The sequence below is a fragment of the Tachysurus fulvidraco genome, chromosome 2 (assembly GCF_022655615.1).
Source record: "Tachysurus fulvidraco isolate hzauxx_2018 chromosome 2, HZAU_PFXX_2.0, whole genome shotgun sequence".
NCBI classification, from domain to species: domain Eukaryota; kingdom Metazoa; phylum Chordata; class Actinopteri; order Siluriformes; family Bagridae; genus Tachysurus; species Tachysurus fulvidraco.
In genome coordinates, this window is record NC_062519.1 from 9,789,153 (window position 1) to 9,814,052 (window position 24,900).

A 24,900-nucleotide genomic window follows, 5' to 3' on the forward strand; every position below is an offset into this window, starting at 1 on the left:
AACGCTTGTACCAGATATCTGGTCCAGGAGTTAAATAAAATATTTTCTGCAAATTTTTGTTAGAATTTATGAACGACTTCTTTTTTCAGTATAATCTGGGGTATATATATATATATATATATATATATATATATATATATATATATATATATATATATATATATATATAGATAGATAGATAGATAGATAGATAGATAGATAGATAGATAGATAGATAGATAGATAGATAGATAGCACTTTGGCAACCTTGTTTTACAGTCCAATCACAAGAAAATTCTTTAATCCACTATATCTTCATTCAAATTAAGAGACAACTTTTGGATAAATTCCTTCTAGTTTTAATTTTTAGCGACTATGATGATCCTGAAGGTAATATCTATAATAAAATTGCAGACAAGTGACAACACTGACCTAAACCAGGCACAAAAAAGAACAACATACAGTAAATCTCATTCTCATCTCATTCTCATTCAATCTCTTATCTCATTCTGGCATTTCCTTGGAATCAAACTGTTTGCTCACTGCTCTTCTGTCCTTTTACAGTCTTAAATAAAACGACACATACAGTAGACACCACCTGTAGTGAAACATTTGGCCAATTCTGCCTTCATTTATTTGAACAATTGTAAATCACTTCACAAACAAACCAGTATCTTCAAGTCTGTGGCAAATCTGAATTGTGATTGTTCAGTTGTACCTATTGTTGTAATAAAGAATACATTAATAAAATTCCCTCTATCAACATAGGCAATGTTTACACAGCTCATTTCACAGCAGCTCAAGTAACTGGGAAAAATTATCAAAAATGAAAAAGGCAATGTTTTGAATGTAGGAGAAATTTACACGTTTTATATTTGCTGAAAAAGGTAAGGGAGAGCTATCTAATCAATCTAACTAAGCTATCTAACCTTTATGCAAAATATTTCATTCCACTCATGAAGAAGTCTCCACAGAATACTCCAAATAAAACAACATGGAACAGTCTGGTATACTTTAACATCTGGGAATTGTAATTATACAGTGCAAAGATTTTACACCACCTAGAATGATGTTTAAAAAACATTTATGTGGGCATCAAGTTTCATTCATTCATTCATTTTCTACCGCTTTTCCGAACTTCTCGGGTCATGGGGAGCCTGTGCCTATCTCAGACGTCATTGGGCATCGAGGCGTGGGTAATATTCTATATGTTAAATGCACATTAACATCGATACAATAAAGTAATAATATTTCTTTTAAATATCAATCATTTTTTGACATTTTGTATTTTGAGAATACAGGATGGATTCACAAACTTCTCTTCTTCATGGCACACCAGCACACTCTTTATTCTGTGTTTGAACACTTCCATCACCAGCACAGCTGACACCAGACACTGGGGTGCTATATGAAAAGGTTTGAATGCACACTGACTATTGTTAAAGTATTACATCAACAAGAATATTGTTAGTAAACAGTCGCTGACCAAACCTGATAACAGATGTCATCTTCATATTGTCAGAAAAACTAAAAATCGTAGAAACTGTGAATGCAATTTGAGATGCAATTGAAAAAAAAATACATTTCTGACAAGTATTAATGTCAACACTTCAGCTCTGAGTCTTATAGGACATTTAGCAAATTTGAAGGTCATAAACCATGGTGAGGGTTATATGATTTATATATGACCACCCACAATCATAGGGAGGATAATGACATTTCAAATCTAAGATTGTTTTCTGCAGACATGCCAGCACATTGTGTGTATAGCTCCATCACAGTCTTGGTAGATTTCTTTTATGATCCTAATAAATAATTAAGCATTATATTTTTAAACTAAATAGAATTGACAAGTATCTATACCTCTGCAGCTTGAAAATACCATCTAGAACATCAGAATTAAGATATTATCCAGTCGATATAAAATTGTAAGTAATATTTAAAAACAATAATTAAAACAGCTTATTTTTTCTAGGGTTTGACAGTGCATTAAGCCAAGAAAATATAAAAGGAAGCATATTTCTATGTTCATGTTATCAACTTCTACTAGTCCTTCATCTTTATATCACTTTGTTATTTGTTTTATTCTCGTCAATATAAGCAGTGATCCCAATGTGTAAAATGTGGTACAAAGATCTTTTAAAAGTGAAAACCTTTTTTTAAAATATATATATAAAATTCATCCTTACAGTACATGATGTCAGATAATAAAGTCTATAAGTAAGTCTGAAAGTATGTTGGCAAAAGCAATGATTTCAGCACAATAACCAAGAGATTACGATGAGTAGAGCTAGTGTGACAGGGACTGTTGTGGCTGAAGGAGCAGAGCTGCTGCCTGAGGAGCAATGGTTTTTGTTCAGGCCAATGCAGCCTGCATAAGCCATGACATGGGGAATGTAGTTCTGCTCTTGCACTCCATGAAGCAGGTGTGCCATAGGCCCTTTGGAGAAAATGGCAACATCTTCACCTCCATGTGTTTCCATGCGTAACGGAACAGCTGCCTGTGCTTGATAGTTGTTTTCCTCTGAGGGAATGAAAGAAGCAAAGAGGGATATTGGTGCATAATATACCATTTTAAGGTTTACAATAATTTTAAAATAGTGCAGAAAGACAAAGAAAGGAAGAAATTTCATGTCATGCATCATTGCAGATTTTGGTATTTCCAATATGTCCTTCAACAAAAAGACAAGTTAAAGAGCTCTGACAAGAATTATAATAAGGTCATAACACACACAGACCATTTCTACTGAAAACTAAGAAAGAAGCATCACTTTTAAAGGTTCAAGCATTTAGCAGAGCAATTTAATGACTTACGATAATCTACAGTGGAGACGTTGACCCTGGAACCATTGATGAGCTTGAACCCAGGACCATTCCCATACAAAATGGCTGTGAAGGGCTTTTGATCAACATCACTCACCATAGGTGCCAGTCCTGCACACACACACATGCGCGCACACACACACACACACACAGAGAGAGAGAGAGAGAGAGAGAGAGAGAGAGAGAGAGAGAGAGAGAGAGAGAGAGAGAGAGAGAGAGAGAGAGAGAGAGTGTTGGAAGTCTGAATGACACTTTAAACAACATTGAGTACGTTATTCTAGTCAAACACTAACCGAAGATGGAGTTTCCTCGTGGTGTGTAGCCTCCAAAGTTGAACACATGTGAGTGATCAGCAGTAATAACAGTTAGGGTGTCATGGGTGCTGGTGAGGAGATCCGCTCGACCAATGGCACGGTCCATTTCTACAGCCTCATACAGGGCCTGTTTGGCTTTGCCTTCATGGTGTCCATGATCAATTCTCCCACCTGCAGCGAGGCAGAGTTACAAGTTACAGCACTACAGCATTAGCACTATAGCCAGCCTATAGCATTAGAATTATGTGCATAGTTCAAATTACTCTTCAACATAAAATCTGCAAAATCCCACATGGCAAAATGGCCACATAGATAACCTGAAACCATTGAAATTCACTTAATATTCATAAGAACAGGCTCAGATTGTATTTATTTACAATAAATAGGTTTTATTAAAGACATTATATAGACAATAAACAATCTAGATAAGAGACTGCCTGAATATAGTCAGGACAGCAGTTACCTTAAAATGCTTAAACATTGATATGTTAAAATTGGAGTTACATATATTAATCATCTCTACTACCGTATTCAATTCATGGTATACTCATTTCATGGTATCTTCCTGTTATACTCTACTACCTTACTTTAAATATAAACATTGTGAAACCAATGTGGTCACTTAAAGGTCCATGACTCTTTCACCTTCTACTAGCAAATAAAAACCCTTAGGGTTTTTCCTGAGGATCTTTATAGCCACATCCACCATCTCGGTGAGGGAAGGATCAGTGCTGATGTTCCTCTCCAAGTCATAAGCCAAGTCTCCTGGCTCAAACAGTCCTAAATCATTGATACGAGAAAGAGAAGGACATGTTTAACACCTAAACATTGTTAAATACTCTGGATAAAGCATGCAAGTGAAAAACTCACCCAGTAGATATTCAACAGAAGAGGGATTTACTGAAAGAAGATCCCTTTTGTTCCAAACATAGTAACCCCTCTGTGAAACGAGCAAAAAAGTTATTTCCTTTTATGTTACATGTAGAATAAACCTTCAGCTTATTATTATTATTCAGCAAGATTTGTGGCTAAATGACAGTTGTAATTCCTCTGGAAAATGTGCTGTTCATGTGATATACAAACAAGACAGCTCGACAGAACCAAAGCTCTTCAGATCACATACCAGACAGTCAGTGAACCATGACTAGTACAAAGAGTGTAAATATCTTGCAAAGCATCATCAATGGTAGAAGAAATTCAAAAGCAGAAACGTGTTTTAATAGAAGAAAAACAGATATTTTTTTTCTTAAATGTTGCTCTCACCTTGTCCTTCATTCTGTCAATCCATTCCTGAATCAGATTCCGGCCATCTTTGCGCGTCCCACTGTGCTTCTTTTCACCAGGGTATTCCACATCCGACATGTTTTTAGGCAGCATGTACTTTCGTCCACCACCCATGATTACCTGTCCACCCAAACACAAAGGCAAGAATCAAAAACTAAAGAGCAAAAACTAGAAAGGAACCTTTCCAAATATACTTCATAATCCTACCGTTCAATACCCAATATACAGTATACAGAAATCTGTAAATGACCAGTGTTCTATAAAGTACTAGAAAGCAATACTTGAGTAAAAGTACAAGTATCGTACTAGAAAAAGACTTCGGTAGAAGTGAAAGTCACCTTTTAGAATATTACTCAAGTAAAAGTCTTAAAGTATCTGATATTTACTGTACTTAAGTATCAAAAGTCATTTTCTGATATTTAATGTACTTAAGTATTTGAAGTCAAAGTAAAAAGTAAAATGTCAGTGATTTTCGGTAGGTATAAGACCAGGGGCGGTTCTAGGTTTTCATCTTTAGGGGTTTTAGCCCTCAGTGAGAATTTAAAACAAGAAGAGTTTTATGTTATATATTATATGACTACATAGTAAGCCAAAAGTTATGGTATTATTAAATGGCAAAAGTGGACACCAAAATTTTATGCATGATGTAATGATGCCAGTCTTGAATCAAATCTGTTCATGTGTGTGTTCATTCTCTACTAACACTGTGTCCAATGAATGCAGTCATTAATAAAAATATTCATAAGACAAAGACCAAATCAATAAATGTTATTTTTATTCAGTATTGATATTGCATTAATATTTTGTTTGTGCTAGCAACTCTGGTAATAAGAATAGTGACATTTCCCTGCTTTTGGTTGCCGTCTTTGCAGCTTTCAGCCGATTAACGCTATAGATAAACGCCTCCAGCTCTGACTGCGCGTGCACGCTGCGCGTACCTGTGCTTCTCCGTAGAGCGTGCGGAGCTGCGTAATGCAATGTAGCAGCAGTGATTCGCCAAACCTCCCTTATTGCAGTCGCACACATTTCTGCTGATTTTATTTTGTAGTAACGAGTAACGGAGATGCTTAGTGGAAATATAATGGAGTAAAAGTATACATTTTATCTAGGAAATGTAGTGGAGTAAAAGTGAAAGTTGACATAAATTTAAATAGCGAAGTAAAGTACAGATACGTGACATTTCTACTTACAGTAAGTACAGTAACAAAGTATTTGGGTCCATTATTAACTGTAAATGACTAACCACACAAACCATTTATCAAGTGAAACAAAGAGTGCATGGGTTAATACATTAATATTGGGAATGTTCTCCATGAGTTGTCTGCTGAGGTCCTTACAGCCCTCCTGCACTGCCTCAGCAGGCATTTCTCCATCTGAATACCAGTCACGTTCCACACAGTGTGCATACGCTGCACTAGGGGTGGCATGGGTCACTCGTGTTGTTGTTACGATGCCCACAGATTTCCCTGATGAGCACAAACAACAGAGTGCACGAGTATGACCACAGGTTCTGTATTTGGTTTATGCATTTATTAAAAACTGAACTAATGATTCGAGAATAAATTGTAACAAATGAAATGGAATCCTCAAATGAAACTTTAACTTTTCCTAATCTCTAAACAATATTTTCTTGATTTTTTGCCATATATTGTACTAATATATTGTATGTGTCTAACTATGGTGTATTTGTCTATCTAACAAACTGATGATTTGTATCAGTGCATTGATTTAAATGGCTTTATATTTTTAAACTGATGTGTAAATAATTTGATAGGATAGCAATACAATTTGTGCGTAACTTTGATACTTATATAAAATAGATCTGGATTTGGATTTCAAGACTAAGCCAAGATTTTGTTTGCAGCAAATATTTAAATTAAATATGTTTCTAATTTAAAGGTAGCTTAATCATGTCAATGATGTATAAAACCATTAATTGTAATATACTGTATATTGCAATGACAAGAAGAGGGAAGGTTGGGTTATAAAGTGGATATTGTCTGTGTATCAGAAATAGACGTATGTATATTTATTTCCCATGTAAAGTCTAAGAAATAAGGAAACTGATGTCTCTCCTTTCCAATGGCTCATTCTTGGGCTAGTTATATGTCCTTTCTGTGGTTTTATTAATCTAAAACCACACAAAACGTGCTGACACTGAATGACTAAATCTTGTCAGCTTTTTAATGGAGTTATCCCAAGTGTGATAATCTCTCAACATCATGTTATAAAGACTAGGACATTATTAATATTTTTCTGTTAAATAAATCTATAGTTGTGAGCTACTGCTGCTGCTGCATATGCATCTATGACTACTAGACTCTCTTTTCTGTTCCTTTTATTTGCCTTCAGGAAAGTGTTGAATTTTTTGCTGGCACACACCTGCATCTTTGGCCCATTTAAGGATGGAAGTGACCTCGTTACCCTGCGTTGTGTTACAGTGGCCCCTCACAGCTGCCGCACTCACACCCACCGTGCCCTCGTTGGCCTTCACTCCACACAGGTATGCCGTGGCCGTGCCAGCACTGTCTGCCACCTGAGCGTTCGTGTTGTAGGTCTACAGAAAAAGGCTTGTGAAATATAGCTTAATGGCAAAAATGTTGGGCTAATACCAGAGCAAGCTGTTATTCAAATAAATAATTAAATCAGATATAATAAATAATTTTTCCTTTAATACTTGTCTGATATCTCATTATTGTGTTATGTACACTGTAAACATTGCTGTATATCAAAATACTGAAAAATACTGAAATTAATCTGCAAATTGTTTAAAATTTAAGAGTAGAATATTGATTTTATGGTAAATTAATATCAAACTCAATGCATACCAGGATATCTAACATTTTTAAGGACTTTATTTTATTGCCTATAATCATAAGCTAGAACATTGGTAGTTCAATCCGTGTAAGTTAACAACTGTTTAAAAAAAAATATTTGTGCACTTTTGGATCTTAGGTTAAGTGCTTCATGCTGACAATATATGACTGGAAACTATATGGTATTTACAGACTGAACACATCCTTATTATTTACCCAGGCAGCTCAGACATACTGATTAACAGTTAGACTTCATAATGACCCTGTGTGTTTGGGATTTCTGAAAGAAACATCCTCACTGTGCTATTCAGTTGTTTTCATCTGCTGTATTTTAATAACATGGACATTACCTCATGTTTATTCAGACATCAGTGCACACTTATTGGCCAACAAGAGCCATTATGTAACAATACAGATTAGGAGCACAAAGGAAAGCAACGATGGGATAAAGAGGTGTGTGGTGCCAAACCTTAGAAAGGGCCACATAGGGGAACTTGTCCATCTCCAGCTGACCCTCCTCTCCATAGTCACCATTCAACTGTCCTTTCAAGATCCTGGCTGCTGTCACTGTAGGTACACCCATACCTAGACAAAGAGCATTAGTTTTCCCTGTGACTCACTGTATCTGTAGATGACTATAGGTTACTTACAATCATTTGGCAGACAAAAAAAAAAGACAGAACACAGTCAGGATGTCCAAATCCTGACATTTTACATCCTACTACAAACCTCTGAACTATGTCTATTAGTGAAGCATAATAAATTATAAGAATAATAAATCTTAGCTTCAACAAACAACCAGTTTGGAGTTTTTTTTGAAGATGTAGAACGTATTCAAACTGATTCAATGAGTCACACTGGAATATACTTTTTATTTGCATTATCTTGTCTATGGACCATCTTACATTAAAATAAGTAAAATGTCATATATAGGACTATTATTCGGTATTATAAAAAATATATGATGGAAAAGTATAATTCCAAAGATGAATTCATAAATGTTATGTATTTTTTCAGTCACAAAAATGTAAGCATAGAAAGACTAATGTGTAGACAATAAATAAATTGACCCTCATGCTTTCTGATTTGTAAGCTACACAGTTTTTATATTTGAGAAAAAGAATACTAAATAAAGTATTTAATATTACAAAATATTTTCATATTAATGAAACATATTAGAAAACACAATACAATCTGACAGAACATTTGCAATAGGCTAGGGTTGCAGGCACCCTGGAGCCTGTCCCAGGTTGACTCGGGCCACAAAACAGGACATCTTGAATATTTTGCCAGCCCAATGCACGGTACAATTGTACACACACTCAAACACCCATTCACAAACTAGAAACTATTTATGCATGCCAATTAACCTACAATGCATGTGTTTGGACTTGCAAACTCTGCAGACACGGGTCATAGAAAGGGAATCAAACCCCCAGCCGTAGAACAGGAGGTGTAAGGCAACCATGCTAACCACTAAGCCACCCTGCTCCATTTTTGTAGTAATTTTTCATACATAAATGCAAAACAAGTTTTAGAAGAGAACTGTATCCAAAAATAAATTTCTAGTGTTAAAAAATACAAAAATAAATGATATGCAACATACTGATTGACATGGCCACTAATTCAACTCACCATCTCCCAGGAAAAGAATAAGATTCTTGGCAATGTTTGTATTGCTCTCTACCTCCAGAGCCTTTGCCAGAGTACGCTGTGCCCATGAGTTCCAATATTGGGGATCCTTCTCCTGTTCTGCAGAGCATTAATAAACACACTGCAATGTGTGAAAAACAAGATGCCTGCAATTTTAGCAGGAAAAACATAATCACAACTTTTCTCACATTTTAAGGTACATAAGACATACCAAGGTTCTGTCTACAAACAAAATATAATTTACAAACGAATCATTCTGACACATATACCATTTTTCAAGACAAGACATGACATAACCAGTAAAGTACTGTATCAATGGTGAATCCAGTAGGAAAATGACATAGCCACAGGAATAATAATCTCTTTGGCTGCTGCAGGGAACTTCTGCCTCATATCAGTGAATAACATGCATAAACATTAATCAGCACATGATGGCAGGGTAAAGGTTTGTGTTGACACTCATACTGTGAAGTAATGTGGCTTTAGACTGCAGAGTCCATTTATTTTTTTGGAGCGATGCCAAGCAAGCAAAACTTATTTAGTACCTAATGGCTACCTGTAGCTTATAACCTTCACCTAATGGCAATGTTATAAGCTACAAAAAAAATCTAATGTTATGTATTATTATTATTATTATTATTATTATTATTATTATTATTATTATTATTATTATTATTATAGGTTCTATTATGTAGCCTGAGAAATGGCAAAATCACTTTTTTTTACAATGATTCTTTTACATATTCTTGTTATTTTTTTAATTTAGATAAAAGATTCCACTGTGCTAAAAAAAACCACATGCTGTAAAGTCATTATTATGCAGTATATCTATTTCAGAGTTAATTATCAAAGTAATTAAATATATAAATCAAAAAGCAAACAACATTAGCTGAAGGGCTTAATTGGTCAGAAATGTGGTTGAGGAATTTTTTAAGAAAATTATTCCAAGTGTTTTTAAATACTAGAACTCATCTAAACACAGAGAACCAGGATCAAGTGCTAAATAACCGATTAGAATAAGTCTGATTGCATTCGCTATATATTTGTTCCTTTTTCTTATCAGTCCAAATGTCTAAAATAAATGCATTGAGGCTCAGTTTAGCAGATTGCTTTGAAACAGAAACATTTTCCGCACTATAAGACGCACCTAAAAGCCTTAAATTTTCTCAAAAATCGCCCGTGCGCCTAATAACCCGGTGCGCCTTATGTGTGCACTGAGTTCCACAATCTGTAAAAATGTTGTGCGACTTTTGTAAGCGCTCCGCTTGATTGACTGTCGGACCATTTACCTCTGACACAGGGACGTAATACATACACTACATACGCTGGCAGCGATAAACCAATCAGAGAACATTACGTAATACGTACAGTACGTACGCTTACCTTCGCCACGCCTCCGGTAGGTATACTACCGGTATGTTGCCAAACATCATTTGTTTCTTCCTAACCATTATGCGCTCTCATTATGCTAAAAATCACATGCTTGTGAGGCACAATACAAACTACAGGCTATCAGTTACACGGTTGTAAATGGGAATAGAGCAGCTGAAAGTATTCAACATCAATGTAATCTATGGTTCGGAAGTGGAGGAAGCAAGAAAATGTACTGCGCCAAGTTAAGAAGACACAGTAGATGAGGACTTTGATGGATTTGTGGGAGAAGATTGATTAATAAATAATGTGTGTTGTTATATAGTAGAATAAAGTTCAACTAAACTCACTGTTTTGTTTCCGTTACCTTTTTTGTAGACCGTATGTTTTAGCATGCGCCTTATAATACGGTGCGCCTTATGTATGGGTTAAGTACAGAAATAGACCCCGTAATTGAGACTGCGCCTTATAATCCGGTGCGCCTTATGGTGCGGAAAATACTGTAAAATGCTGTTTGTTTTTCCTGTAGTAGATTTGAAACATTTCCTCGCAAATCAAGTACACTTGTTTTCTGCGTTCATTTTATTTGAGTTGGTTTCAAACTTGAAATTGTTAAAAAATAAAAAAATAAAAAAAAAAAAAAAAACAGATATATGCAGGTCTAAAAACAGATCTTTTTCATTCATTGGTCAGAAATGTTATGGGGGAAAAAAGACCTTTTGCAAATCAACCAAACAAATAACTAGTTTAGAACATTTTCATCCCTGGTGCACATCCCTTACGCAGCACTACAGCTTTCTCCTTTGCCTCAGATCTGCACAGAAATACAGCCCACAAACCAAATATATGATATATCTGGCTCACTTCCTGCAAGTTAGATTCATGATGAAATAACTTTCCCATTGCAAACATACTACTCTACAGTTCACTTGGAACAGGACTGAAACCACTTTGTTCAGATGATTCATTTTGATCTGCACCTGAGTGTAACTGCTGTGTTCTCGCCTACCGACACAACCTGCACCAGCGATCAATTCAAACTCTAAACTCTGCACACATTAAAGCACCCAAGGTATAAAAAAAGAGTGTTGCTTACCAGGAAACAGAGGCTTCCCATGGGTTTGCCATAGCAGGCAAGACAAGATGAGTGTGACAGCCTTAATCGTGTTCTCTTTGTACATCATTTCCTGGTGTCTGTTGCATTTCACAGCCGACAAGAAAGGTTTTCTAGTCTTCTCCTAAACAAATATAAGACATTTAAATGCGTGCTGAAATCCTCCTAATGAAATAATTATCCTAAAACCTGCTGATGTGCATTTATGTAATAATTTATAAAACCATATGAATATTCTAAATATCACTGCAAAGGCTTCAAAATCTCTCTCCTGAAAAGAGCATGATATAGATCTTTATTGTAATATAGTTATCTTGTTTAATTAAAGGTCAAGAAGGCAGTAAACTCCCAAAAACCTGAAGCTTGGGCTTGAAATATACAGTGAAAATTGACACAGAGAGGTTTTAAAGGAGGGGATGAACACGTTTATAATTTGCATGCTATCTAGTATCTATTTATCTAGTCAGACAGTGGTGCTGGACTTAATTATGCTCCTCACTTGAGTTAATATCATGCAAAAATATAATGTATTCAGGTTTAGATTTGCATGTGATTAAGACATGATTCTGTTTTATGAAAAATGACACCCTGTATGTGTAGTTCACATGCAACCTCTGAACAGAACTTAGGTCGAGACTACATTATAAGTGAACATCATTTTTCTGATCAGCACACAATCATTTTCTGAAATTTGGTGGCAATATTGTTTAATAAAAATCTCTAGTAAGGAGAAAATTCATACATTCTAGGAAGCACTATTTTCTATTATTTCCGACTTTCAAAAAAATAGACAAAATGATGTGAAAAGTCATCTTTACATAGTGAAAGGATGCCCTTTTTGAAAGACCCTTAAGTCAAGGTTAAATATAATGAGATTGAGTGGCACTGCTGGGAAAAGTAATGAGCTCGACAAAGCTCATTAATTGAACTCTCTCTCTCTCTCTCTCTCTCTCTCTCTCTCTCTCTCTCTCTCTCACGCACACACACACACACACACACACACACACACACACACACACACACACACACACACACACACACACATTTATATGGTGAACAGACCTTCCACTGACAGATATTAATGCAGTTATTTGATACTATATTATTGCTAAATCTAACCCAAACCTCAGTATCCAAAAGTAACCAAAATGTATAATATTTTTTGACCAAAGAAATCACTACTTTCATGTCCAGTTTACAGGTAAAAGTGTGCATGTATGTACCACAACCAGAAACAAACGTATCTTTCATGAGCCACATAATAAGCCACACCCTTCAGTGAAATAGCTGTTCAGCCAGGCAAATTTTATTCACCTTAAATTCAGTCTGACTATTAGACCATCCAAGTTATGAGAAATAATAAAAGCCACAGCTAAACTGCAGCTTTGGGACATCTGATGCTGCCTGTGAGGGTACACTGCAATAGTTAGATACAATTAGTCATTCAACATCTGTTAATCAACAAACACAAATATTACTGTTATCAAAGTCTTTCTAGTGGTCTGCCCATGAAGCAGCCATCCTACCAACTCTCCCAGATACCTTTTTGCATATAAAAATGTTTCTAGGCTCAAACAAGGTCTATAACAAAAAGAAGATCATATACAGAAGAAAACCACACACAAGTTGCAGTTTGCAAAAGTGCAAAGACTGAAAAGACAGCAAATAGTGGACGATAGGCTGACAAGGTTAAAAAAACGCAAGAAAGACCCATCCTTCCTAAAGCATGTGGAGAAGGTGGAGCATGAGGTGATTGTCCAAAAATAGCAGTGAGCAGGAATGTAATGTAGTTAAGGATAGGCCTGGAAAAAGACGGAAACAGACACAAAAGACATCCCCCTCACCACCAACATAGACATAAAACACCTGGCATAAAGCAAAGTTCAAACCTATGTGAAAAGAGGCTAACAGGATCAATGCCATGAATGTCCTCTTGAATTAGGACAGCACCAGTACCAGTACAAATAGCATCTACTTAAAGATGCCCTGCCACACGTATTTCATTACTTTTGTGGTAATGTCTGAAGTTTACCATGGACTCTGTAACATTTTTTTGTGTGGAAAAAATGCCTTGGTTACCTTGTTTCAAGCCATTTTAGTGTGGTATAGAAAGCCTACAGGGAGACTCAGCTCGATTTGCGCCGGTCAATGAGATATGCTGCTTGGCTCTGATTGGCTAACCGCTAGGATATGAGAGCATGACTATTCATTCACCCAGCGCAATAAGTAGCCTAGGCTAGAGGAGCTTTGTTTACAATCACCTGGAATTGTGGCAGAATGGCTTCTTCAGGTATATTGCCATATATACCTGTATATAAACCTGAATCTGAAGTGGAGACAGAAGCACCAGAAGAACCACAACCAGCTCGTTTTGTCATGGATGTATATGGATGGTAATTTAACTATTTAAGTAAACCATCAAGCATTTTGAAACGTAATAAAATGTATTCGTGGCAATTGTCTTCTGACATTTTCACTTTTAAACCATTACACCATTGGCTAGTGGCCAAATGTGTGTAGATGACAAAAAGGGTGATGCCTGCATTTTCTTCAGAGCGCTGCTGCATAAAGTTTCATTCACATGAATGGGCCTTCTGATGTTTGTTAAATCTATATAATTAGGCTATATAATAACCACAGTGAATGGCAACGGATCTTGTGCTTTTAATTCACATCTTTCATATCAGTCTTCGAGAGATCCGTTCAATAATTGCAATAGAATTCCATCGAAGGTGAAAGTCAGCTAAGACGTTGCCTCGCAAATACCCGCGGACAATACCCCTAGTATTACCAATTTACAATTATCCCTTACATAAGCAGCCGAATTTATACCAGTGTATTAGCCTAATAAAACCTGACCGTTGACGTTCAGCCATCCTTGCTGTATAGGAAACTCACTGAGCTACACTAATTCTGTGGGCGCGGTCTCAAGTGGAAGAGCTCATGAATAGTAATGAGCTCCATCATTTCTACGTCACACTGAGCAGCTTTTCTAACTGACCTGATTTCTCCGCTTATTTCTTTCAGTAGCTAGAGCTGACAGGGGAGGTAGCAGTTCATTTTCACATTCCCGACACAACACAAACACATATGGACCTAACACATCAAAAAATACAAGTAAAAACGGTTTTGTGTGGAAGGGCACCTTTAAAGTTTGAAGGCTTTCTTTAAATCAGGAGTAGCATGAGCACATCAAAAAGTTTACAGACTCAAATGCACCTTTGCAGCTAGAAGACCATATAAGTGAACAGCACAAGAAGTTTTTACTGACCAAGCTCACATTTTGCCAGGTTTAACGTGAGTAAGGCTGCCTGGGGATGAGAAAACACTGTTTAAAGCACAAACCTGGCTATCCCACGTATCTATAAAAACAACTACATCATCAAAGTAGTCTTCACAATTATCCACATTACCTAGGACCTGAAACATTAGTCACTGAAATGTAGCTGGGGCATTTCTTGACCAAAAGCCATGACTGTATACTGGTGTACTGAAAGTGGAACTTGCCAGTAACCCTTCAGAAGATTCAGTTATGTTACAGAATAAAGATGACTAATCAGGAGCACATACCAAACATCTTGTGAAGAACAGCATGTTCACAGCGAGCTTATACAGTGCAGGATGACATAAAATGTTGGCTGCCCTAGAAGTGCTTCCCCTAAAATGACCACCAACTCTTTGCGAACCCAGAAGTGTGTTGCATGGGCTGACACTTACATAATCCATTACACTGGAGCTTTCATAGAGCTTCAAAGAGAAAATTCTTTCTTGTAACACCTTTAAAGGACCACAAATAGAGTGGCCAAAAACTAATTAAGCTAGGTATAGCTGTAGTATCCCAACATCTCTATCTTTTACTTGACTTAAAAAATAGATCCAAAGCATAGATTTTAACGTCTGATGGAAACTTTCTAATGCACATTGGGACTCAGGTGTAAAGCAAAAGATACTTTCAATTGTGTCATAACCATTTGGAATAATTCAGACTGGATGTATTATGAGAAATCAATTGTGGTACAAAACTTAACAAGTGCTCTGAGACTTAACAAGTGCTACACAGTAGTATGGCTTCAGGTTACCTAGTAGCAGGACACATCAAGGTTAGTAAGTAACAAAAAAATAAATAAATAAATGACTGAGCAGATTATTTCAATCTGTGTCCGAAAGTGAACCTACAGCATACATAATAAAATGCTCAAAGGCAGAATCAACTGAGGAAAGTGAAAATAACCTGTAAGAGTGTGGGCATGATACATGTGCTAAAGCTACACGTTTAGAACCAGTTTTGTGCACAGTCAAACACAAAAGGCTAGGCTCAAACAAGATCTATAACCTATATAAGTAGAGGATCATACACAGAAGAAAACCACACACAAGTCACAGTTGCAATAGTACAAAGATAGAAAAGGCAGTGACTCCCAGACTTTAGGCAGACGAGGTTTAAATTAATACCCATCAAGCCAATAGCACAGGGGGAAAAGCCAGAGCATATGGTGATTGTTCAATAAAAGCTTTAAGCAGGAATGTGATGTAGTAGATGATGGGCCTGAAAAAAAAATTAATGAGACACAAATGGAGCCTAACTTATCACCGACATAGACATAAAACACCTGGCATAAAGTGAAGCACACACAGTAATTCATCAGTGTAACTCTATTCATCATTCTAACTTTAGGTGAAAACAGAAACAGACAGCATTAGAGAAATATAATCAATAATTTAAAACACAGGAAAACAGGTGAGGGCCAAAACACTAGAGAATACTAGGAAATACTAGATATGGAAATTTGAAAAAAAGGCTTAGGATTGCATGAATACAATCTGCAAATATTAGCAGCTAGACTAAAAACAGGACATATAAAGAAACAGTAAACAAGAACTAAACACTGAACACCTGGTTTTGTTTGCAATCTGTGGTTTCATCTGATCTTTACACAAGAGAACACAATAGCTTAACAAGAGCTTTGGTACGCTGGAAGGGATGTTTCTTTTTACATTTTTTTTTACAAATGCATGATTTGTTGCATAAACTTCATAATCATTAAAGTAAAGCCCTTGTAGGAGAGGGGATCTATAAAGCCTGAGAAGGCAATGTATTGTCCCTCAAACATTTTTTTGCCTTTCAGAAAATTATTCGGTTCTCAGTTAACATTTCATTTTTGTAAAGGTGAGAGAAAACCCTTCTATGGAAAGGCCCGTTAGTAAAGGCCACTTTAATGGGTATGACTGCCAGTTCTCTGAGAAGGTTAATAAGGATGACAAAGCTGATTAAGTGGAGACTATTTGCCTCCTCCCTTACCCTCACACACAAAGAATACAGCCATGGAAAAAGGTGCAGGTACTTAATTCTTTTTTAAATTGTAGCAAACAAAACAAAGCTGCGATCCAAAATCGTAGTAGATAAACAGGCAATGTAGAAACAGCATAAACAGTTTCGGGGAAAATCTGGAAAATATTAACAGACCCAAGAGTGTAAAGATCAAACCCAGGATGGCACACAATGAACAACAATTTGGTATCAACTGCTGCATGTAACAGTTTTACAAGTTTTCACTTTGTAGTGCAGAACAGAATGTCCTGTATATACTGTGAGTGTGCTGTGGTGTAATTGAGTATGTGTGATAAATAACAGGGTGAGCGTGAACATGAGAGAGTTCACAGGCAGTGAAGTAGGTGAGCTGTGTACTGGGAAGTGTAGTTTTGCAGAAACCTTGTGTATGATGGTGATATGGGTGAGAGAGATTGTGATTTCCATCCGTAGGTTGAACTGGACATCTCTCTAAGTTTTCTATCTGCACAGATCTTATTTGTTTTGGCTGTCAGTTCCAAGCATTAGTGGGCTTGTTCCCCCACATGTTAACTCTGCTGGAACCAGCCATTAACAATAATGGCTTAATGTTCTATGGGAATACTCTAATGATTTTTAGGATGTATTTTCTGTTATCTCACATCATGGTAACAGAAAGTGAGCATTTGTGTTCCATGATCCAGGATGATAGTAAACTTTAATCTGGAGAAAACCATTTCCCAACATGCCTGAAGTTGTTTTGCATATTTGATGTACTCCAGGTTCTTGTTTATAATGGTGAATGAGTGAAGGCCTCAGTCAAGTCAGTTATGCAACTTCTCCAGAGTGACATTAATGATGAGTATGACATCAAGGGGTTACAGACATAACTTTTCAGACACATCGATCTCTTTCATGGTTTCATGGGGTAAGGGTGTATCAGGATGTGAGCCGTGGTAAAGACATTCTTCAGTAGTTCAAAGGCCTGATTGGGCATAGTGTTCTGGCTGTTGGCATGTTGGCAGCTTCTTAGCCCCTTGCTTTAACAATGCAGTCAGTGTATTCCTGTATGATCTGCTTTTCGTAACTGGCAAACCCCAGAAATCGCTACAGCTCTTTGACACTGGTTGGTACAGGCCACTTATTCACTGAAGAGATTTTGTCTCGGACCATGAGCACCCCAATTGGTCCTATTGTGTAGCCTAGGAAAGCTTGTGAAATTCACATTTCTCCTCTTTTATGCAGAGCTTATGCTTGAGTAGTTGTTATAATAACGATATGCTGGCCATGGTTCATCTCCTCAGGAAAGTACATCAGAAGTAAGTCTCCAGCATTTGTCTCAGTGTGTTACTGATTGAGACTGCGGCTGCTGAAGGTATTTTAAGTTGCCAGAGGTTGTGCTAAATGCTGTCATCCACTCATCTGTGAATTGATTCAAGCCCCAGTGGTCTCTGTATGGCCCCAGTCCACCATCTTTTTTTCCACAAAGAAGAATAAAGCATAAGTAGGTGAAATGGAGGGATAAATGTACCCCTGCTTTAGATCTTATACAATGTACTGTATTCCTCCATAACTTGTGTCTCCTGAGCAGATATAGGGTTAATGCAGTTGCATGGGGTGTATCTTCTCACAACATTATTGGTACTCTTGGGGTATGATTACAAGGGTTGTGGTTATGCTTATGCAAAGGGGGATGCTTTTCTTGTGGAGTACACTAACATAAAGGGTGACTGGTACTGTGTGATGAATCCATCACTGACTGGTCTGCCATCAAGAGCTTGGGTATTGTACTGACTGGAGTAAATGGAGTTTCTGGGTGAGGTCACTATCTATGCAGTTTCCCAATGCACCAGAATATATCAGCACTACAGAAAGAAAGCCTTCTTAAGAGTACAGGATTTTCAAAGTTATGGTGAAACAGATAACAGCCAGGACTCTCTGATGGAGTGAGAGATGGAGTCATTTGCTCAGCTGCAGATTCTGGGCTCTTGCTCAACCACTGGGAGAAACTTGGTTTTGAGAACTGAATCAAAGGAAACAATGTTTCTCCTGTGCGAGTTGTTTGGTCAAAATGGAATTTTGCCACTCTTGTTCTCTGATGAAGTGACCCTGCACCGCTAGCACCTGCCACAATTCATTAATGCCAGCTGGATCTATGTTCAGGCAAAGTCTTCTGTCAGGATTCAGCCATGGACAGAAGTACAGATACTTAATGATTTGATTGAATGTAGTTCAGAAAACTACAGTATGGTCAAAATTAGGTTAACACACAACAAATGACTTGGTAACAGCTGATACAGAGAGATACAGGGCAAATATTCAAATTAAGTGAGTGAATGGAATGTTTGTTCTACAAGGTTGCAAAGATGTGATTGAGTCTAGGTGTGTGATTAATAAGCAGGTAAGTGTGAACGTGTGTGTTTGGGTGTTGTAAACTTCAATGGCCATTTCTGTTCGCCACGCTGTGTAGTAAGAAGTGTAATTGGACACTGTTTCTGTTACTGTCATGCAGAGGTGGCAAAAGTACACACATCCTTTACTCAAGTAGAAGTACAGATACTCAGTTTTTAAAAGATTCCAGTAAAAGTAGAAGTAGTGACTACACTCTTTTACTCAAGTTAAAGTAATGAAGTATGTTCTCTGACATGTACTTAAGTAAAAAGTCGCTGATACTACTATGTCATGCTGGTAACTGGATATCATGTTTAATATATATATATATATATATATATATATATATATATATATATATATATATATATATATATATATATATATATATATATATATATTAAACATATTATATATATTATATATTATATATATTAAACATATTATATATATATATATATTAAACATATATATATATATATATATATATATATATATATATATATATATATATATATATATATATATATATACGTGTGTGTGTGTGTGTGTGTGTGTGTGTGTGTATGTATATTTAATTTTGGAGTGTGCTGATGGATATTTGTGTTTATCAGCCACAAGAGTGTTACGAAAGGCAGGCACTGATGAAGGTGAGGTAGGGTGGAGTCAGCGTTCACATTCATCCCAAAGGTGTTCAGTAGGGGTGAGATCAGAAAACAACCACATATAGCAGGAAAGGTCAGGTGACCCAATACTTTTGGAAATATAATGTATACCAAGAGTATCACCAAGGCCATATCCCAAACTGTAGGGAGATTCCAGCTCTGTCCTTGAAACAACTCAAAATTATTGTGATGTTTTACAAATGACAAAATTAATGCTAATTAAATTAAGCACTTCGTGTTTTTTGGGTTGACACCAGGGGCGGTTCTAGGATTTCATCTTTAGGGGGTTTAGCCCTCAGTGAGAATTTAAAACAAGAAGAGTTCTATATTATATATTATATGACAACTCTGGTAATAAGAATAGTGAAATTTCACTGCTTTTGCGTCTTTGCGTCTTTCCGCCGATTAACGTTATAGATAAACGCCTCCAGCTCTGACTGCGCGTGCACGCTGCGCGTACCTGTGCTTTTCTGTTCAAATAAAGCAGACAGCTGAAGACGCACTTTTGAAACAACACACGCGTGTAAAAGCAAAGTTAAAAAAAATCGCTCTTGGATCAAACTGATATATAAAAAAAACTTTCCCATCGACGACATGTCCTGCATTTTAATGTAATTTTTATTGTTTATTTATGAAAGTAAAAATGATCCTAACAGTTTTAGGGTGGCTGAGATTACAGACAGGGGGCGGAAGCCACCCTAAAAAAGGGCTTCAACCGCCCCTGGTTGACACAATTCGCAACGCATTCGCCAGGAATCCTTTTTGACGCTTCAAACATCTCCCTCATATATGGCCATGTGTGTTCAGGAATGTCCTCGTTGTTAGTTATTTTAACATCGGTGACTCCCTCTGAATTAACATGAGCCATTCCCTGTAGGCGTGCTGCTCATTGTTAGCTCCGCTATCCTTAGTCTATGTCTGATAGCCAGTAAATAATACAGTACACCAGTCACATGGGGGAAAAGCCGCACAATGATAGGTTGATAGTCTGGAAACAGCGCTCAATGAGAAGAAATCATACTAAAAGTAACGAGTCCGTTTTGAAAATGTAAGAAGTAAAAAGTACAGATATTTGTGTAAAAATGTAATGAGTAAAAGTAAAAAGTTGTCCGAAAAATAAATAGTGGAGTAAAGTACTGATACCAGAAAAATTTACTTAAGTATTTTTACTCCGTTACTCCCACCTCTGCTGTTATGACATTTATCTTGAGACACCACTGTAGTCATATTTGGGGGGGGGGGGGGCGGCTTAAGGTGTCCTTGGCTTATTGCTTATTAAATTTTATTACTCGTTACCTCACATTCAGTAATTAATTAAAAGTAACAGTCATGTAGTTACATAACTAAGTCAGATTAGCTATTGGAGCTTAAAGAAAAGAAAAGAAAAGAAAAGAAAAAAGGACTTGGAGAAACCAGTTAAGAAGTATATAAACAAATATGAACACTTGATTATTGTGCCATTATTTAATACATTTTTATACCACCTTGTTTTTAAGGAAATGAAAGAAAATAAAACAAAAGAATTTCAACATGTTCTTAAAGATTTGTCTATAGTCTATATGAACATTCTGTATATATTAATCAAACCAGCTTCTCTCAAAAAACAGTATGCACAAAACATCTAACCTTGAGGTAGAAGATACACATTCTGTAGAACATGTAAAAGAAATGTAAGGCTCTAGGACTAAATTTACCCATTCAGAAATGCAGTGGTGTTCCAAGAGGAATCACTCTGGATGCTAGACGGCATGTGAAGAAGCAGAGGAGTGCAAACACGCAGAGGAAAAGGGTTCCTGAGAAAAAAGCAGTCACTACAACCCAAATTTCTCCTTGACTCATAGTACCAGCTGACTGGTTATTCACAATGTAATGAGTTATGTATGCAATCCATTTGTTCCTTGGGTTAAAGAGTAGATCCACTCTGTTCAGACTACAAACCAAATCAAGCACCAGTATGTATGTGTATACATGTAAGGATGATTATAAGGGAGGATTAGGGTTAATACGATTAAGGCATTCGTATTAGCTCATCAGTCTTACAAAGTGATTCTCACAAAGCACCACCCTTTACCAAAGCGCTGAAGTGCCTGACAGAAATAAACATTGAGAGATTTCTGAAACACCTGATTTGTGCCATGCTAGGCAACAATCAACAGCCTGCATAATTATACATAGCAAATATGTGATGCCATTTTTTCCCATGAACATAACACTCTTAAACAACTATTACATTTTACATCACACTACCCTTGGGTTATCACAGTGCATATATTGTTATTAATAATATTATTCATATTGTTTTTTCCTATTTTATTTTAAATGTTGAACATAATACACTACTCAAAGAAAAGTAAATTGTTTGTTAGGTACATCATGTATTTGCAATATACTAGATACTACAGTAGGACTATGCAGACAGAAGCAGATGGCCTTCTTTGTTGTTGTAATATAATCAGAGGTACCAGAAAAAATATTTAAACTGAAAAATAACACATACCTATACATAAAATCCTATGCAGACTCTCTAAGTGGCAGTTAAGTCTGTAGTTATGTCAGAGGCCTGAACAGTGTTGTGCAAATCTTGGTAATAAATGCACACTACAGTACACTTCTTATGTGTCCATCAAACAATAACTATTAAATCTATGATGTGCTGAAGGTCACAGGGGAAAGTTCTTTGTTTAAACAGATAAAAGCTTACAAAGGTTGATGAGTGTAGGATGAGTTATTAATTAGTATCATGGGCGTGGTGGGGGGGGGGTGGAAACACTATCATTATATAAAATCTCCATCTCTAGCAGTTCATGTTCAGTGCTCTTCATCCCTAAGCTATATACAGTCACGGGGATATAAATTATTATGTATATAAGCACCTTGCCCTTGGGCTTTAATTAAGAATTGCTTTTACCCATCATCTTGTGCTTATGCCACATTCCACATTCATGTCATAGCCTGTAGGTCTAGTTTAAGACTTTGATATTTATCTTTGTATATACTGTAATTTCATGTTAGCTCTGTTCTGTTCTGATCCTCACTTCTAATTGTTACATAGTTCATCTAGAATTATTTTATGGTTTATTTTTATAACATTTTTTTCTCCATGTTAAATTACTTGCTCAGTTTTTCATGTTTTTTTCACTGCATTGGTTTCTGTTTTCTGGTATAGTTTTGTTTTACTACAGTTTCTTGTACTTTCTAGAATTCGGTCTGCCTATGTAAATATGGTGTATCGTTCTGTCTCTTTCAATTGTCCATATTCTCTTTCTCATTCCTTCCTTCAAGTTTCTAAGTTTTCATCCTTGTGCTTTTATAGCATGTTTTTTTTTTTCATTTAATTTTATTCCTCAGCATTTGGCACTAATACATGTTCAACAGGTTTATTACATGTCTATGTGAGCACATTGTAGGGAATGTACAAAAATAACCTAAAGACAGAAGAAAAGGGTGCAGCTGCATTTTATCATGTGTAAGTGTTACCAACTTTGGCTTTTATAATAAAAAAGCACAATGCATACATTTTCAAAAATAAGGGCACAAAAATGTACACTTAGTGTGTGTATTAACTGGAAATGTGCATATAATGCACTTTCAAGCATGAGAAAAAAGTTAATACATTTTAATTGTACACACATTCATATTTTTCACAGTTAATAATACAGTATGTGGAAATGATCACCCCAGAAAAGGCAATGCATGCTAATCAAATTAAAATGTATATACATTTAGATGGAAAGGAAAAGAAGTAAACAGTTCTGGTTTCTGTGCAAACTACATGTTCCAGGCTAATAAAGTGACATAGTGTAACGAAGGCTAATGAAGTGGCATAGTGTAACATCCTGAATTGTCGGCAATCAAAGGGCTGTTTGTGCCTTGAACCTACTCTGTGCACCCAAATGGTTTAGAAAGGAGGTGATTAGCATTGCAAACAACCTTCAGGAAGTCATTTCGGAGTGAAGTTCCTGATTTTTCCCACCACCAGTCAGGTCTTGCACAAAATGTCCAATGAGGCATAAAGTTCTCTTGGCATGCAGACTGCACAGTTATCCTCGTGTATCTTGAGAAAATATACACATGAAGTGAGTACGAATGCATGAGCACCTACCTTCGCGAGGTCCTTGTTATTCCACTTTTCATGCGGTTGTGACTGTGCGTTTCAGCCGGTGATGCGTGAATGCTGCTGGAATGCCGGGTGAAGCGCGCGCACAGACAAAATCCGCTATGCATAATGAGGGCGCATCTGAAGCGCGAGCTCCTCCTTCTGCTGATCAAAGTACCTCCTGTTTTTCACTCACATTGCAGTTTATTAGGAACCCATGTACATCTGCAAATTCAAGCCGGTAATCTAATCATCCAGCCGTTTGGTAACAGAACAGTGCAAATACAGGTCAAACAAGCACGATCTCAATATTCAAAACGAGGTGATCTCTGTAACTGTGGCATGAATGTTGGTGCCAAATGAGCTGGTTTGCGCAATTCAGAACATGTTGCAATTTCTTTGCGTTTTCCGAAACTAAACGGTCTCCAGAATGATGTAGATCAAGAATGACATAGAACCCTTTTTTTTCTAGTTTTTATTAGAAAAACAGACAATTAGATTCAAAATACAGATACAAAGACCAACAGAACATACATAACAGCCAGTACGATTTGGGGGAAAATATATGAATAAAGGAGCATGTAGGGAAGTACTACAGACATAACCATAACCAGTACTACAGACATAACCAGAGTTAAAATATATACATATCAATCAAAGAGGGAAAAAATAAAAATAAAAATTCAATTATAATAATAATAATAATAATAATAATAATAATAATAATAATAATAAATGGTTTGAGGTGACAGGAAATACAACTGTGTTGAGTAGAAGAGCATCTCAGATCACACATCAAACTGTTAGGTAGATCATAGTCACATACTCATTCATACTAGACGTCTGAAGACTGTAAAAATACAAGGTGTGTTTCTCTAATCCTTGCATGCTGAAATGCTTTTCTGCTCCCCATTGATGTAAAGCATAACCATATAATGCTAGGCAGCTTAACCCAATCTGACCATAGCTATTTCCAACCACAGAACTGTCACTCACTGAAAATCTTTATTTTTTTTAACCATTCTGTGTAAATTCTAGAGATTGTTGAGGGAAATCCCAGTAGATCAGAAGTTTCTAAAATACTCGACCAATCAACAACCGTGGTAA

The 24,900-nt window shown here is 36.5% G+C and overlaps 1 protein-coding gene across 3 annotated transcripts; it reads right to left on the reverse strand.

Moving 5' to 3' along the window:
- Positions 1-578: 578 nt before the first annotated feature.
- alpl (alkaline phosphatase, biomineralization associated) lies at positions 579-23,947 on the reverse strand. 3 transcript variants are annotated; one of them, XM_027165610.2, is made up of 12 exons: positions 23,800-23,947; positions 11,337-11,478; positions 8,852-8,968; positions 7,686-7,801; positions 6,783-6,957; positions 5,691-5,866; positions 4,380-4,520; positions 3,987-4,056; positions 3,762-3,896; positions 3,096-3,287; positions 2,794-2,913; positions 579-2,503 (listed from the first exon to the last, which is right to left on the reverse strand). In XM_027165610.2, the coding sequence occupies exons 2-12, from the start codon at positions 11,422-11,424 to the stop codon at positions 2,235-2,237; spliced, it is 1,599 nt and encodes a 532-aa protein (XP_027021411.2). In that variant the 5' UTR covers positions 11,425-11,478; positions 23,800-23,947; the 3' UTR covers positions 579-2,234. The 3 variants fall into 3 exon arrangements, with proteins under 3 accessions (XP_027021411.2, XP_047666298.1, XP_047666297.1); XM_047810342.1 differs by lacking the exon at positions 23,800-23,947 and adding an exon at positions 22,195-22,302; XM_047810341.1 differs by lacking the exon at positions 23,800-23,947 and adding an exon at positions 21,392-21,523.
- Positions 23,948-24,900: the final 953 nt, after the last annotated feature.